At 41.1% G+C, this 16,927-nt stretch overlaps 1 protein-coding gene across 2 annotated transcripts; it reads left to right on the top strand.

The window, feature by feature from the left end:
* Positions 1 to 385: 385 nt before the first annotated feature.
* Positions 386 to 15,873, top strand: cldn19 (claudin 19). 2 transcript variants are annotated; one of them, XM_030420103.1, is made up of 5 exons: positions 386 to 1,163; positions 7,742 to 7,906; positions 8,218 to 8,302; positions 9,449 to 9,595; positions 14,374 to 15,873. In XM_030420103.1, the coding sequence occupies exons 1-5, from the start codon at positions 941 to 943 to the stop codon at positions 14,408 to 14,410; spliced, it is 657 nt and encodes a 218-aa protein (XP_030275963.1). In that variant the 5' UTR covers positions 386 to 940; the 3' UTR covers positions 14,411 to 15,873. The 2 variants fall into 2 exon arrangements, with proteins under 2 accessions (XP_030275963.1, XP_030275962.1); XM_030420102.1 differs by having other exon boundaries at positions 387 to 1,163; positions 14,907 to 15,873.
* Positions 15,874 to 16,927: the final 1,054 nt, after the last annotated feature.

Here is a 16,927-nt window from a genome sequence, read left to right as displayed (position 1 = left end):
CACACCTCCAGCAGGGGCGGCAAACTTTTAAAGGATTAATGCATCCAACCCCAGGTAAAACAGCATGTTGAAACTGCGTTGAATAGTTTGACCGAATGATTAAGATACAGAATCAAAGTCCACAAGTTGATTGGAACAATTTTGCAAGAAATGCTTGACTTTTTGTCATCAGTGAACCTTTTATTATGACTTTACCTTTGCTTCTGAGCTACATGTTTAGCTTTTTCTTCCCCTCTGTTTGGAACAGTGATTATTTTCCCAACCAGCACGTCTCTCTTCCCTCCCAGTAGGCGTTCCTACTACATAGAGGAGTCCAATCACGGGCCAGCCCTTCACCCCATCCCTCTGTGGTCAGCCTGTTAAGGACTTTTGTGTTCAGCTTTTTTTTTTTCTTTTCACGGTTTTTTTTCTGCTACCCCTCATTGAGCCACTTGAGCCTGGAGCAGATGGAAAGATTGTAGTAGGGGGAAAGTAAGCAAGCAGGCAGAGAGAGTGGAGAACTGGAAGAAGCCATGCAGAGACTGAGGCAGCCCAGCGACAATGCTTGATGAACTGAACCACTGACCACTACAAAGTCTTTCTTCCACTTTAACTGAGCCCCAGAGAGACCGAGGAATCAGACAGGAAAGACATCAACTCATCGTCCCAGCTGACGGGCAGAATCAGGCCCAGGACGTGGAGAGCAAGGAGCAGAAAGAGTTAGAGACGAGGAGGGGAGTTCTACAGATGAGAGATAACATAGAGGGACAGAAGGAGATGCTCAGAGGGATCAGATAGTGAAAACAAAAGTGAAGCAAGTAACAGGATTGTTACAGGTGCGTATACAAAGACTGCTCAAAGAAAGGGCGACACACCGGAGTCACCCGAACAAGTGTTACAAGTGAGACAGGGAGTGAAAGAGCGAGAGCAGCCAGACGTACAGGCACAGAGCTAGATAAGGATGGCCAACTCAGGTCTCCAGTTGTTGGGTTATTTCCTGGCGTTGGGCGGCTGGATCGGCATCATCTCAACCACCGCCTTGCCGCAGTGGAAGCAGTCGTCATACGCCGGCGATGCTATCATCACGGCCGTTGGTCTGTACGAGGGGCTGTGGATGAGCTGCGCCTCGCAGAGTACAGGACAGGTGCAGTGCAAGATCTTTGACTCCATGCTCTCGCTGGACAGTGAGTACAACGTTTGAAATTGGTTCAGCAAAACCTGACTAATTTGTAGTGGCTTTCACTGGCTGATCTTTCCGTGACTGTGAACTAATGACATTCTACCAACTGTTTGGTAAAGCTTCTTTCTTAAAGACAAACTGAGTTTTCAATTATTGCACGATGTTATCAAGAAAATATGAAAGCAATCTTTTTGGGAGAAGTTCACTGGGCATTGTGTCATATTAGGGCGAGGCAATATGGCCTTCAACTAACATTGTGATCTTTTTGGGCAATTGTGTGGTGTGCAACATACATCTCGATCATTTGAAATCTCCTCATAGGCCTTCATAAATGCTGGGACTGGACAAGAAAATCAAATATCACAATTGTTGTATTTAACCAAGTAGCTCAATATTGATGGTGCAACAGTATTGTCAGGATGAACATTGGTCATTTCACAAAATACTCACACTATGAAATTTCTGATCAATAATCATCAGTAGTGTGGATATAATGACTAATAAATACAAGTATCAGAACAAGTGGAATGGTCTGGTAAGATGAGAAAACTACATCACTTGACTGTAATGCAGCCTCTAAAACCAGGAAAAGACAACACTGATGCCATATTACAACACAATCCTATCCAAAATGTGATGTGACATATGGTCTCATTTCAGTTTAAGTGATACTCAACAGTCTCAGGTGATGGAGAAGCACAGTTGAAACACAAATGAGGCAATAATCTCCTTGTACAACATCACAAAGAACGATTTCTCCCATTCTTTTAATCACACTCTGTTCTTCTCACATTGCATTCTTTTGCGGCTGCTCGATAAGAAATGTTCTTTTTTTTGCTGTTCTCTGTGAGTTTTCTTTGGAGAGGACGACAAAAGAGCGATCCAGTGAAAACAGTTTGCCTTCAGTTTGTCTTCCTGAGCTATCCCGAGACACATCTCTGCTGCTGTACCACAAATCACAACGGGTTTTGGAGCCGGCCCTTTCATTTGGCAACACGTATTAATCAGCAGCATAAAAAAACACGAGGAAAACAAGTCCCCGAGCCCTCGCTATCTGGGACGCATTAAATTCAGCAGCTGTAAATCTCACTTAAAATGCTCAAAGCTTTTAATGTAGTTCAATTAAAACTCTGAAAACACCATGAAACACAATGTGTGAGGAGTAGGAGGGGGTCAGGAATGTGGGGTTCAGACATAAATTAGCTCAGAATATGAGCCTCCTGTCATCTTCAATCTGTAAGCAGGACCTAGTGACTCATAATTAATGGCACACAGATTATAAGAATCCATCCATTTACTGTCTGCTTAAATCAGCCCATTAGAGATTCTAATGAAAGACTACAATGGGGGGGGGGGGCTCAGGCAGAAGTCATTTTAACAAAACAATTGAACACTTTTTTTTTCTCTTTCAGTCGGTCTGTTTTTCTCTGTGGTTTGGGACCAGTTGTGCACATGAGTCCTGTTGTGGCACACTTGCCTTAAAGAAACAAATGAGGCACTTTGTGAAAACATTTTGGTGTCTTGGTGAGTCATTATATCAAAACATTTTTCTGTGTGGCTGCTGCCTGAGCTGATCTCCCATCTCTTTTGGTTCATTGCGGCAGTAAGAACAGTGTATTGTCCTTGCGGATGAATAGAGGCTGTTAGGAGAAGAAAAGGGCAGTGTTGAGCCAAACACCAGAGATATTCCCAGAATGCGCTCTGTCTTCCCCACACGCGCACATTGTTCCATTTGTCCATTAACACACCCAGTTGCATACAGAGTCAGCTCGGAGACGGATGCTAAAGAAAACCCTTCCGAAGCGTTAACTCTACGTACCTCTGAAGGAACGCAGAACTGAGACGTCGTGACCGAGCATTCTTGATCAATCACAGGTTCATTCAGGTGTTTCCCCAGACAGATTATGAAATGGAGCAGATCAGCATCCAATCATGTGTCCGGGGTCACGAAGGCACTGAGTCTTGATTAAACACCCCTCAGGCGTTGGTTTGATCCAGTCGTAACGCTGATTTGGGTTCTAAAGAAACTCTCCTCCCTGGCTACATTCGCAGCAGGAGCAGCATGTGATGGTGGGTGTAATTGTTCACCAGACTGTGCTGCGCTCTACTGATGCAGTCAAGCAACCGTGGTGGAAACTGTTAGATCTGTCGCAGGTTTACTGAGTATTTTTGCTCAAAAAGGAAACGATGGTCAGGATAACAGAAGGTTGAGAAGACTGGCTGTCGTTGTCAGAAGAGTGTGAACGGTGGTGCTGAAAGGACAGCTCTTCAGGATAGTAACATCAAATTGACCTGCCTCTGTCAATCTGTTCTGTCACATTACATCCTTACCTTGGATTCATTTGACAAAACATTTCAACACCACTACAGTAATGTTATGTTTAAACCACGATGGCAAAGTTCCAAAATGGCAAAGTGTGGCCAGCTACATGGTCGCCAGAGTTGAGGCCTGCTCAGCTTTTGTTTGTAGCACCAAGCTGCAAGTGTCAGTTTGTAGCTTCATATTCATGGCCTCCACTGAAAATGAATTGTGGCCTGTTGCTTTGTCAGAGGTAGTCTGGACAATTCAAACTCCTCATAGTCAATTAAAAACTAATTCATATAGAATGATATTTTAGATCAGCTGCCCTCTTGTCTGAATCTGTGTCCCCATGGACAAGCAACTGTCCAAAACACATATCAGCTGCCACGACTTTATCAAGGGATAAAGCTGGTGTTATCATATATTTTCTTACGTTCGACAAAGTCCCTTTATAAGACCGAAACCAACAGTGTGTTTATACCTCGCGATACTCTCTGTAAATCTGTAAAAATCACAAATAATGAACATTTAATAAATACTAGATTATTTGAATAAACCAAGTAATAACTTAAACCATCTGGGCACTGTAGGTTTTATCAAATTTTGCCCAAACAGGAGTAAATAGCACATTTATTTAGGATTATTTTCATCCATGGATTAATACTCATTTGGTGTGCTCGTGGGTATTTTGTGTCAAAATCAACATTGCTTGTGTTCATGGTTATGAGGGAACATGTAGCTCACTGATTCATTTTTAGTCTTTTATAGTGTTTGTAAATCAATGGAGCTCTGTGGCACAGGTGTAGAATACTGTATATCAGCCACAACACCATACTTGTTGCACATGTTCATGGGATTTGTCGACAGCAAAAAAAATTTGAATTTCACTAGTCTTATCCTTTAATACTGGAAAAGTGTCAGCGATGGGTTGGTTCCCAGGTTCAATAATGACAATGAAAAATAGTCTTATAGTTCCCATCCAGAAGAGTGAATCAGGAGGTGTGATGTGTCTGTACCAGCATAAGAAGCAAAACGAGCATCTAATCCAGTGTTACTTTAACATTTTATGTCCATCTTAATTGTTAGCTTTTAGAGTTAAGTGACGCATTAGGGATAATTTGGACACCACCCTGTTTGCTTGAAAGTGAATTAAGGGAAAATTGTGTTGTAATAAAATCAAGAACACGAGTGTGCTTTGAGTTTAATGTAAAAGAGGTTTGAAAAAGAGCTGGGGTTGTCAAGAACGAGTTCAGTTTTGTAGTTGGCTGAGTGGGCGAACAGATATAACGTATGACAGAGTCACAAGTGACCTCACAATAGGACCTTACAGTGCCTGCAAACACGCTAGCAAGCACACACACTCATTGAAAGCTTGAGGCTGGCACTGCCAACCTTGGCACCAGAAAGAGAGGGCCTGGTGGGTGAGCCGCCTCCCTCTGTCCCTCCTTCTAGCCCCGCTTTGACCCCAAAGGCCCCCGACCACCCTTCTGGTTTGTCACTGACTGAAATTGGTCAGAGCGGTGTCATTTAGCATCGGCCTGAACCCCCGCACACCCTCAAAAGAAAAGAGGAATGCCCAGAGTGGATGAAAGAAAAGGAATATCAGACCTCTCTCTGTTGAAGACTATTCAGATACTCCATCAAAAGGAGCTCTGGAGACATAAATCAGACTTCAAAGATCGTTCCATCCTCTTCCCCTCCACGTCAGTCCCTTCAGATCAGCTTCTGAAATGCTTCGCTGCTGCACCATGAATGGTGTGAGTACTTCTGTCACGATGACAAATGATGACTTTAGGTGCCTGCTCAAGCTGTTGCTCATCAGCTCTTTTTGAAGTAATGTTCTTTTTACTAACATCTGGTCCTGCAATTGTATTCCTCTCGACATTGAAAATGAAAAAATAAACTTAAAAAACAAAGAATCAAATAATAATAATAATAATAAAAAAAACTCAAGGTCCAATTACTGGCTCTTTTTCCCTTGAGCTTAAAATGAGCAATTTGTTTAAAATGTTAAAAAAACAAACACATTGTCAACACAGTGAGAAGAAACTTTAAATTGCCGAGGTTAATCTGTGTAATGTGTTGCAGAGATGTCTACTGAAGTCAGCATGCTAACCAGCTAGCCCCTGGGAGTTGTAGAAAGCAGTGTGTTCACCACTTAGTCTGAAACTTAACTACTCTGATTACTAAACTAAAAATACTTCTGAATTCTCGTTCCTCTCTTTCACTGAACTACAACTTGCTAAATTGCCTCGTTAACGTATCGTAAAACACTCGACACCTACAAAGTAAAGCTCACCAAAGCAGTCTTGTTCCACAGTCCTGGTCAGAACAACTGTTAAATCGCCTCTGTGCTGTTACCTGCCTTTAAATGGTCGGTCTCAGAGTCCCAGTTTGGTGCCCAGCTGTGTTCACTGGAGACTGCTGAGCTCTGCTGCCAGCGGTGACTCCCCCCGCCATCCCTTACTGCTACAGCTAACGGCAGCCGACATGGAAGCTAGATGCTACAGCCAAAGATGACTGCAGCAAAGAGTAGCAACTCCAGAACAGTGAGCAGCAGCAAGTTGCCCCTTATAGTTTTGGAGCTACCTTCAAATTCTGGACACCTCCTATAAATTACACCTTGAAGGGTTAAAGCTCTGGAAGCTCTTTAAAAAGTGTACCTGTTGTAAGGCTACTTAATTCTATTTCATTCTACTCTAATTCTATTTTTGATTTTAGAAACAAACAAAAAAAATGACTTAAAGGGGCTCCATGTAACCATCAATTACAATTGTATCAATTTACATGCGAGTGGATTGGAACGTGGCATGAAAAATGAGACCTTCCCCGTTTCTGTAGGTTGCCTGTACTGTACAAGCCCGTGGATGATTTTAGTTGTTTCATGCTGCTGGAATGTAGATTTCGTTGTGAAGGACTCAGGTAGGAATCAGGTGGCTGAAAGCCCGTTCTCGAGTGCCTCGTCTCAGTGCCTCGCTCCGCTCTGCTAACAGACATGGAGCCTGCAAACATAAACCAAGTTCCACTTATATCTAGAGCTCTGAAGACTGCCGTTGGAAAGCTAAATTAGGATTATCCTTTAAACAATTCTAGTTGTGAGTCTAGTTAAATCAAGCTTTCTATCTGTAGATTTGAAGACCAAAAAATGCAGTTGATAGCTCTGGATGAAAAGCTTGATAAGTTGACCTTGAGTACATTTTCCTTTTCTATTCAAACTTTTTATATCCTTTTGTTTTTCTTCCGTGCAAGTCTCTTGAGCGATGTTGTGTTTGTGGCTTTGATGTAAGTTGCTTCTTGTCTCCTGTGATGAACACGGACCTTTTGTTATTTGAAGCTAACACCTGGGACTCTGCCTGTTAAACCTGTATGAAAAGCTCTGTTATGCTTACTTTAATTACCATCTTTGTCATCTTCGTCAGATATCCGAACCAGGATATTGGACTTTGCATGTTTTCTACTGCTGCTGGGATTTCAACAGTCCCTCGCTAGTTGTAAATAAGACCCCCTCCATCAGTTTTTTGACAGTGTCATTAAGTGCACAGCATTGCCTTTGGGTTAACATGCTCATCAGCGGCAGCGTTTGAGGCAGTAATGTCTGATCGCTGTGGCGACAGCCCCGTGAAAACAATCTTGCTTTGTGACGAAGCCACACTAATCCCACTGTGCGAAACATGTAAAGCAGGCCCTCCTACAGCTGCTCTATGTGAGAGAGAGAGTTGTGTGTTTCATCTGTGTCTATCCCACCTACAGTCATTGTGTGTGTGCAGATATTGTGCATTTGTACATATGTGTGAGTGTAAATATGTGTAAATATGTTATCCTCCCACTGAGTTATGTGTGTGCTGAGGCCAGTGTGGGCAGTGCATTAGATTTTTGAGAAGGCAAAAACCACAGTGGAATGATCTTAAGACAATTTGGAGGATCATTTAAGGTCCCTGAGCTTGACCAAGAGAGTCACCTCTTAAAATTAAAAAACTGGAATGACCCGGCTGGAAAGTAGGACAGTGGTCGACTCTGCCGAATGAGCTTTTTAGCCTAAATGCATGTGGTCTCCCATCAAGCCTGCATGGCGTGTGTAGCCTTAATTCCATTATAATTATCGCTTTAATGTTCAGAAATGTTTGCTTTATTCCAAGTGATGGTCTAAAAGACGATAAGTTTTCTCATCTCCTCATGAATTTCCTCCCTCTCCTTTTTACCCTCCCTTTCTTTCAAATCTTCTATTGTACCGCTATCATTCTGTGCTCCCCTCCCTGCCTCCTTTTGTTTTCTTTATCTAGTCCACATCCAGACATGTCGGGCCCTCATGGTAGTGTCGGTACTGCTGGGCTTCATAGGCATCATCGTCAGTGTGGTGGGCATGAAGTGCACTAAGGTGGGAGATAACAACCCATCCACCAAAACCCGCATCGCTGTGACCGGAGGAGCTCTCTTCCTGCTCGCAGGTGTGATTTCCTTTATTTCACTTCCAGAAATCGACTGCAGTATCCATCGCAACCAGTGCATTCAGCAAGTATGATATCTGGCATTTTTTCTAGCCTGAATGTCTCACTGGGGGTCTTCTGGGTAATTAGAGTCCCTGCTGTAAACAGGAAGTGGTCACTTTAGAAGCATTAGCCACTGACCTCAGATATAGACCACGAGCCCAGCCCAATTAACTAAACAAGGATCCCCCTATTCATTTGTATGTTGTTTTAGCTCTGGCAGGATTTAATGATACAGAGAACACTTTTACTAATCTCCTCCCCCTCCGCAGGTCTATGTACACTGGTGTCTGTGTCCTGGTATGCCACTCAGGTGTCCTATCAGTTCTTCAACCCAAATACACCGCCCAACGCCAGGTATGTTAAAGAACTGAGAACTGAACTTATATAACCGTACTTACTTTATTCAGCATGCATGTGGCATTTAAATTACAGCATGACACAGTCTACATTCTACAGTCAATACTGTCATGCTGGGCTAACATTTCTTATGTGTCAGAAAAGAGCAAGCAAACACTACATTACATTCACTGTTTAAGCCGTACGACAAAACAATCCCTGGAATGTTTAAGGCCAGAAACAAAACGCTCTTCATAAAAGTTGTGAATGGACTTTATTTGATTAACCCAAAGTGTGCCCCATTAGACAAGTAACAGATTGACAAAGTTCTGCCTCATGTGAATCGGCAATGAGACAAGTGTTGTGCAGTATTGTAATAATATATTGTATGTATTATTGTAATGCTGCCATCACTTTCTAATTTTGATTTATCAAGGTAGCTAGCTTCAGATTAACATTTCCTTAAACATAAGTTACATATCCTACTTATCAGTTTACAATTACAGTATGCCGGATAGACATGGATGGCTTCAGCTGCCAGAAGCTTCTCGTTGTGGTTGATAATGGATAGCTTTCGTTGTTAACAATTCTTTATTATCACTTGCAGATGCTAGCTTTAGCTGCTAACATGTCCGAATAATGACTTATAAACTTGGTTTATGTTAGCTTTAACTGCTTATAGTTTTATCAGTGCTAGTAGCCTAAAAAACAGCAAAATAATAGGCCCTGTACAACATATTTTACCAATTGAGCAGCTCTGAACAGCATATGCAAGTGAAAAATAACGTTGTTTTATTCAGCTCATTGTTGCTACTTGCATTTCAGCATGCAGTGAGATGTAAAGGTCATCTGATTTTGATGCTCTAAAGGAAATGATGTAGGGGTATATTTGTGTATACTTTTGTTGTGAATTAGTGCTATACAAATAAAGATTGATTGATTGATTGATTGATTGATTTAGATTATCATTCCTTCTATTACAGCCTACTGTCTTTGATATTGGTGGATACTTCTTTGGGTACAAGTGCTTAGAATTTCAACATGTCTTGTTTGTAGCTATTAATAATAACTTCTCTAAGTATGTGAAAACAGCTAGACAACAAAATAGACACACTGTATAGGCCTGCCTCTTCACAACCTTTTCAAACCCTCTTTCTCTCACAGGTATGAGTTCGGCTCGGCCCTGTTTGTGGGCTGGGCGGCGGCCAGTCTGACGGTCTTGGGCGGCTCCTTGCTGTGCTGCTCCTGCTCTAAAGACGACATGCGAGGGCAGCAATATTATCGCCAATCACAGCCTTCCACAACCAGGGAGTACGTGTAAAACCCACCCCCTTCCAGCAGCCACCCAAACAGAGAGCATCGGACACGCTTGGCATCACCTCGTGTTTTTTTTTCTCCACAAATTATACCTGCTAGAACAAAACAGGACAAAAAGACTATCACGTGTACACATATGCAATCATTAGTACTCACACACTGGTATACATGTTCAGACACGGGCACTCATAAGGTACACATACAGTGTTAAACACATTTCCAGCCAGTAGGATGTATTTTGTGGCTTCAGAAGCTACAAACTTTAACTAATTATTGGTGTGCAGGCAACCTACATATTTCTTGTCAATCATCCAGCTAACTTATACAAGGATGAGCTTGTTCTATGACCTCACATGTGCCTAATTATCATTGGTTAATACAAATGAAAATAGTGCTGAAACTGCTTAAATCTGACCCCAACTACTCACTGTGAGTCAGCCATTTTTGGAAATAAATCAAAACATTTTTATCTTGGTGCAAAAAAATACATTAAAGTTAATTCAAGGCAAAGTAGAAGGTGTATCACAGCAGATATCCAGAGAGAACGGACATGGAGCTACAGTAGAGACTTTAACACTTTAATGAGTATGTCCTATGCTTCCTGGTTGGAGCTGCATCTGTGGTTTGCCTCCATATTACTTTGTGTATTCACACTCTACTGGTGCAGTTATGTTGTGTTAAGGGACAGCCCCAAACCCCTTTTCATGAACTTAGAAACGTTACTGTGTGGCTCCTCTGCTGTTGCAGAAGAAATACAAGCTGGCTTGTATGATCTGACCAGGGAAAATAGGTCAGCGAGGCCAAGATCACAGAGGACACTGATTTCCCCTGCTCAGACTTAAAGCACAGCTGCAGGTAAACAGAGAGCAATTCTTCCAGTTAATTTGGTGCAACCATCTAATTATCAGTACCTTATCTGAAGCGAAAAGAAGAAAGCTGTTATTAAAGGTAAAAATTAGCAAGATAAAATCTACAACCTAACTGTGCTTACTGACTAAGTGGATGAGCTCATTTAAAAGTAAATAATTGAGAGAATGTTTAGATAAACTTTCCTCACAAAGAGACCAGGTTGGCAACCAGAATTTTCCCAATTACAATTTTGGTGAATATCTGCTACTCACACAGTAAAGTTGGTCTTGCTCAGTGATGGGCCATTCAGCCAGATACACTCAGCCTACATGCAGCATTGAATTAATGTTCAGAGATGGTCCAGATTTGGTCCAGATCTAGTAGCCAGAACATGTGTGCCCATGATATGGGCCTGAGTTCAGCCAACAATACGACTATAGCTGGTCCTATTCTGGCCCAGAACTCAGGCCTATTTCATAAGCACCCGTGTTACCCGTGATCTGGACCACCTCTGAACCTTACTTCAATGCTTTATGTGGGATGAGGGTACCGTATATATATATATACACACACACATATATATATATATGTATATATATATATATATATATATATATATATATATATATATATATATATATATGTATATATATATATATATATGGTTGTGTTGCCCTTTGATGAACCATCCCAACTTGGCTATGTAGATAAATCCTTTATGTATGTACTTTTCGTCAGCCTAAAAGTAGTCATCATCATGTATGAGTCCAAAAAACATTTGAATCAGCCAATAAAATATCCACCAGCCGGTAGTTTTAGACTGTAAATTCACACCAGACATGATCTCAGTAGCCATGACTTAATGAGGGCAGCTTTAGTGTGATTAAACCAACCAACCACCAACCATGTCCATGCCTGACAATAAAGGAGCAGATATGTTCATTGTCCTGTGTCATTAAGGCCTCTGGAGACCATTTTGTGACAGCTGAGGAACCTCATCGGTTTAAAAAAATCTAGTTCCTGACAGTCAGTTCTTGAGAGCTGCACATGAAGGCACAATCTGAACTGCACGAGTGGAGGTGAACTGTTAGTAAACGGTGTCTGCTTAAGTTTGTATGGCGTGTGAATGCTGTTATTGATCAATTAATAATTTCTACCCACCGCTAATAGAAAGTGGGTGTTCTCATTGACACATATCACCATGATCCATTTACTAACACCATTCCATATTCATTCATGCATCTCTTGTATAACCAAACCAATGTCGAAGATCTAAGTTATCTTGTATACTTCTCACGCAAGTATAATCGTGATAAGCTATAAGACACTAGTGCAGTATAACACATCACCATAAGCTAGCATGAGGCTCAAAACAGAGTTGTAAATAATATAATCCATGTTATGTATAACCTCAGTGCGGTTAAAATGACTACAGGTGTTTTGTGAGCCAATTATTAGTTCATGAGGTTGAATTACATAGATATTAGCTGCAAATCTGCCCCACACGAGAGACGTTAAAACTCAACAGTGTGTCTAAATTGGCTCCTGCAGTTCCCCCTCCCACATCACTTTGAAATCATTTGTGTCTCTAAGAGAGCTGGTCCATCACTGCCCCACATAATGAAGCCATTAACTTTTCTTAGAATCGCTCCCAGTCCCCCCATTTCCCCATCATAAAGCCTCTCTTCTTGGTAGACACTTGTTTGTGGAGTGCTCTGTTATTCAGAGATTGGAGGGGTTGTAGGTCTGTAGGAAATTCCTTGTGCCCTTTAAATAAAGGGGGATGTCAGACGTCACTGGTCTGTCAGTAGCAGCTGTGCTTTGAATAGAGGTTTGCACAACAAGTCTGAAAAGACTACCTATGCTGTGTCCAAAAAAATAGAAAATATACATTTAAAGTTATCATTAAACATTTAAGAGATGCTTATTTGGTGTTGTTCCGAGAACATCATAATGAATGTTGCTGGACCATCATTCCAACTCAACAAGTGCTTCTGGTGCTTGCTGGCATGGCTGAATGAACTAGGTGCAGGACTTTCCCTTAGCAGACCAGCGTTTAGATCTTGTTTGGAACAAGTTGTAATGCTGTTCACTTATTATTTTTTCATTAAGTTCAATTCTTGTTTTCTGCTGCTGTTTTAGTTTTCTGCTGCAAAAACACTTGGTTAAGTTTAGGACAACAGAAATACTTCAGGAAAAAAAGGGTTTGGGTTAATATAGACCCTTTCACAACACTAACCTTGTGTTTCAAAGGATGACTTCTCCCATGTGGACATTTTTTTAGGGTCTTTTCCCTTAGTTACAAAGCTATGACATCACTAAACCATCAGATACAATGATGGCCGTGGAGCAACATTGATAATGATGTTCCAAAAAAAGAAAAAAAAGAAAACACCAACACGGCAATATCAGATTGCTCTAGTTTAGAACATAGCATACAGCCTGGAAGCATCTGGAAACAGCTTGCTTGGCCCTGTGTAAGGAAAATAAATATATGGCTTACTTGGTTCTGTTACCACAAAATATCCCAAAGTCTCGTCAAAAATGTGAGTTTGTGCTTTCAACTGATGAAAAGTGGTTACTTGATTGTCAGTCTTACCAGCTGTCGCGCCACCACCATCCACTCTTCCTGATGTGCAAGTCAGCTCATCAACATATAATCTTATCATGATATTTAACGTATTGTAGAAGTATGTTGATTTGATGTTTATGAAACGTAAATCTTCTTAAATATTGACAGTTTCCAGAAAAGTAAAATGCAACACTCCCCAATACCTTAATGACTGAATAGGCTGATTGTCAGCATCTCTCAAAACAAAAACAATTACCATTGCAGTGCACTGGCCTTAGCCATTTGGACACTGTTTTGTTAAATTTAGGCAAGGAAACTGCTTGGTTAGGTTTAGGAAAACATTGTTTGGGTTAAAATTTTACTGTCTTCTAATTCAGTAAGAAACATACCTACCAAAGTACCTTGTGTTCGTTATGTACGTAAAGTCACTTCACTGTGTTCATAAGTATAAAGAACTAGGCATTGACTTCAGGTTCACACTGAAGACAAACAGTAGTCTGAATGAAAATCCTGCGCTTGTTAAACCCGACTGCAGACTTTTCCCTCTTCATACTACTTCTTCCCACTTTCTCCTTTGCTGCTTGGTAATTACTGCTACCGCTAGAGGTAATCGCTTTACAACAAATTTAAATTTCAGTTGTAATAAAAAGCTTTCAATTTGTGATTGTTTTCCTGATGAGGACAATGCCAACATTTTATTATTTTATTCTGCTGACTGGGTTAAGTGACCGATCATTTGTTTTGTTGTATCAGGCTAGCTGTTTAACTGATGCTTCCTGTCTGTACGCTATACCATACTAAGCTAACCATCTGCTGACTGTACATTCATGTTTAATAGATGGATATACAAGTTGTATCTATTGTCTCATTGACTTCTTCATTATTGAGCTTTAGAGGTGCTGGCAGGTACATTTTGCTCAAGCTTTATATTTAGCATACAGACACATCTTCTCATCAAACTCTCAACAAGAAACCTTATGAGCATGTTTCCCGAGGTGTTTCTTTATGAACAGTTGATGAACTAGCAGCTAACATAAGTACGGCAAAAGGAATCTGACTTTATGTGATGTTTTTCACCTCTACCAATCAGTCCATCATTACTAATATTTATTTGAGACATGTTATCTATTTTAACTGTATATAACTTGATGACTGATCTTCCACTCTCCTTCTCGTTGACTTTGCACTCTTTATTGCTAACATCTTATAATCATCAAGCACCCTGTATTCTTTCTAACAATTCATATTTGTCGTGAGACTCGGGGAGGTGGTGATGTGTCTCTTATTTCCCCTCCTGTCTGTCCTCTAATCCTGTTCTTCTCTGAATGTTTTCTTGTCTCCTCTAATTCAGGGCAGAGTTGTTGAGTGAAACTAGTTTCCCTGACTGATCAGCCCCTGCCTCTTTATCGAGGACTGTCCAACTGTCCAAGCACTGTCTTCCCCCTTTTTTTCCTGTTACCTCTTAGACCCTCAATTTGGACCTCTTGTAGTAGCATCCCCTTCCCCTCAATACTACATGTGCACCTTATCAGTTTGAATGGGAACCAAGACGCATTGACTTCTCCCATTCTCTCCCCCCCCCCCCCCCCTTCTGAGCCTTTTCTGTAAATATGGACTCTTAAAGGATATGTGATGAAGGATACCTTCTCTTAAAGAAATGAGATGGCCTCCATTTCAGTCTCTCAACCCACTACTACACCCCCTCTGTCCCGTTATTGGCCAAGAGTTAACAATGAGTTGAAAGTCTTTGTGTTTTTGTTGCGATGATTTATGATTTCAGTTATATCCTATGACCTCTGGGTTTTTTGTAAATGTATCTTTTGGGTTTATTTTGTTTGCTGTGACTGTAACTGAAACGTGTCTTTTTTCCCTTTTGAATTGCAGACCAAATGTTAAAAGTACCCCACCAGAGAAAAGGGAGCAGTACTTGTAGTTTGGGAGAGTCTTCTGGCCAAACCATGGTCTAGAATCTGTCAACAGACACAAACCCTCTCATTGAGGAATTCAAAACAGACAAACAAATGCCATTAAAGAAAAAAGTTTAGAACAGCAACCTTTCAAGCATATTGCCATAACATGAATTAGATTCTTTGTGAAGTCAAAATGAATTGTTTGGGGAGGTTTTATGAGGGGGATTGACAAAGATAATATCCTTGTCTTGTCTGTTTTGTTGACTTTGGGAGAGACAGTCATTCAGGGTATGTTTCTATAACATGTTAAAATGCCCGGGTGTATATACCACCTACTCTCTTTTTTTTTTTTTTTTACTACATATATAATGTTTTACTACAGTGCCTTATAACACGTTTGTGCACATGTATGTTTTTGACTTCATGAATTCTTTATAGTCTCCCATCCCAGCTGAAGGATGTGTGTCAATAGCTCATCTGTCAGCAGTTCCGTATGTCTTTATGTTTATTATTGTTCTGTAAATGAATGTGAAGCTACTCTGCAGTACCACTTACGAAACAACAAAGACATACATATGATAGATCTTCAGCATAGTGCCTTATGCCAATGTCTGTAAGGAGCTGTGTGCCTGTTCCCAAGTAGCCTGGATTGAGGATATACCCAGTACATTTATTTTGTCTTGTTAAGTGCCAATATGATTCTGTTTGAATGACAGAGTCGTTGTATTATTGACTCTAAAGGATGTACTGTACTGTGTGCTGTCTTCTGTACTAAGGAATGCCAGTTTGCTGAGTGTTCAAATGCCCTTCTGATGCCTGCATTTATTTACCATGCCATTCCTTTCTCTAATATTACCCCCTCCATGTTGTGTATCATCTCATTTACAGTATAGCCCTGTCTGTTTCTTTTAGAATAAAGTAAACAGAGACATAAAAATGGATTTGGCTTTGTGGCAGTGCTTTATTAGTTGATTCCTAACTTTTAGTTCCTAACACTCCCCCCCCCCCCCCCCCCCCCCCCCCCCAACACACACACACTCCTCAAATACTTCTTCTGCACCCTGTTGTTCAATAATTGCAGACATGGAATTCCACTTCTGCTCCACTGGACTTTGGTACATTCTCAGAGCTCGACTGGAAAGTTGAATTGCTCACCACTGCTACAAATGACAACAAGCCTTAAATTTTCTTTGTTGGGTTTCGACTACAAAACAATTGTTAAATCGTGAGCTTAGTGAAGGTTAGATGCTGTTTGGGTGGATGCTGTTTCTAGCCACAGGTAATGCAGCCTCATGCCACTAGCTTCAAGCAGAATTGTGGGAATAGGCTACAGAGTAAGGATCAGCAAAGATTATATTTATCTGAATCTATCTCTCTGGATCTCACTGGATATATTAAGGTAAAATCTGGATAGAGCGTCAGAGACATGGCTCTGTTTGGTTCTTTAAGTAGCTCAGTAGTACATGAAACATTACCCCTATCTTCAGCATTGTGAGGCCCATGGAACATGCCCAGTAGAGACTGAGCTTGAATGGATATAAAATGACTCTTCTAGACTATCCAAATGTGATCGGACCCAATGGATCAAATTCTGACGGTGAAATGACTCATTTCATGTGGGCTGTAACGCGCAAAACATGTCCTGCCATTTTACGGACTCTTCTTTCACGATGTCAGCTTATGGGACATGGGACAGTGTGCAAGGAGCTCCTCCTGGGAGCTTGTCTATATGCCTATCCGTACTTACAGTGGGCAGGGCTTAACTATAAAGCGCATGGTGCTTAAATAGAGAGTCAACAAGTGGAAAAACGAGTCTTCATTCAGCTGTTTCAGTTCCGAAGCCTTGTTTTAACTCCAGCTGAACTTAGGAATGCAGTTTGCTGAAGGAAACATGGACTTTGATCCCCTTCCCTAGGACCTTGTTCAAAGACTCACTCAAAACACTGGCATGAGGCATGACAGGGCACCATTCATTGTGAATTGAACCTCTTAATA

Source organism: Sparus aurata, chromosome 6, assembly GCF_900880675.1.
Source record: "Sparus aurata chromosome 6, fSpaAur1.1, whole genome shotgun sequence".
Lineage (NCBI taxonomy): Eukaryota > Metazoa > Chordata > Actinopteri > Spariformes > Sparidae > Sparus > Sparus aurata.
The sequence above is the reverse complement of the archived record's forward strand: the minus strand, read 5'-3'. Positions and strand labels throughout refer to the sequence as shown.

What these genes read in the sequence shown, in the direction of transcription:
- cldn19 (XM_030420102.1), top strand. Translation starts at nt 941, where the DNA reads ATGGCCAACTCAGGTCTCCAGTTGTTGGGTTATTTCCTGGCGTTGGGC. An exon ending in CTCCATGCTCTCGCTGGACA is followed by an intron (nt 1,164 to 7,741) that starts GTGAGTACAACG and finishes TTCTTTATCTAG; the next exon opens with TCCACATCCAGACATGTCGG. An exon ending in AATACACCGCCCAACGCCAG is followed by an intron (nt 8,303 to 9,448) that starts GTATGTTAAAGA and finishes TTTCTCTCACAG; the next exon opens with GTATGAGTTCGGCTCGGCCC.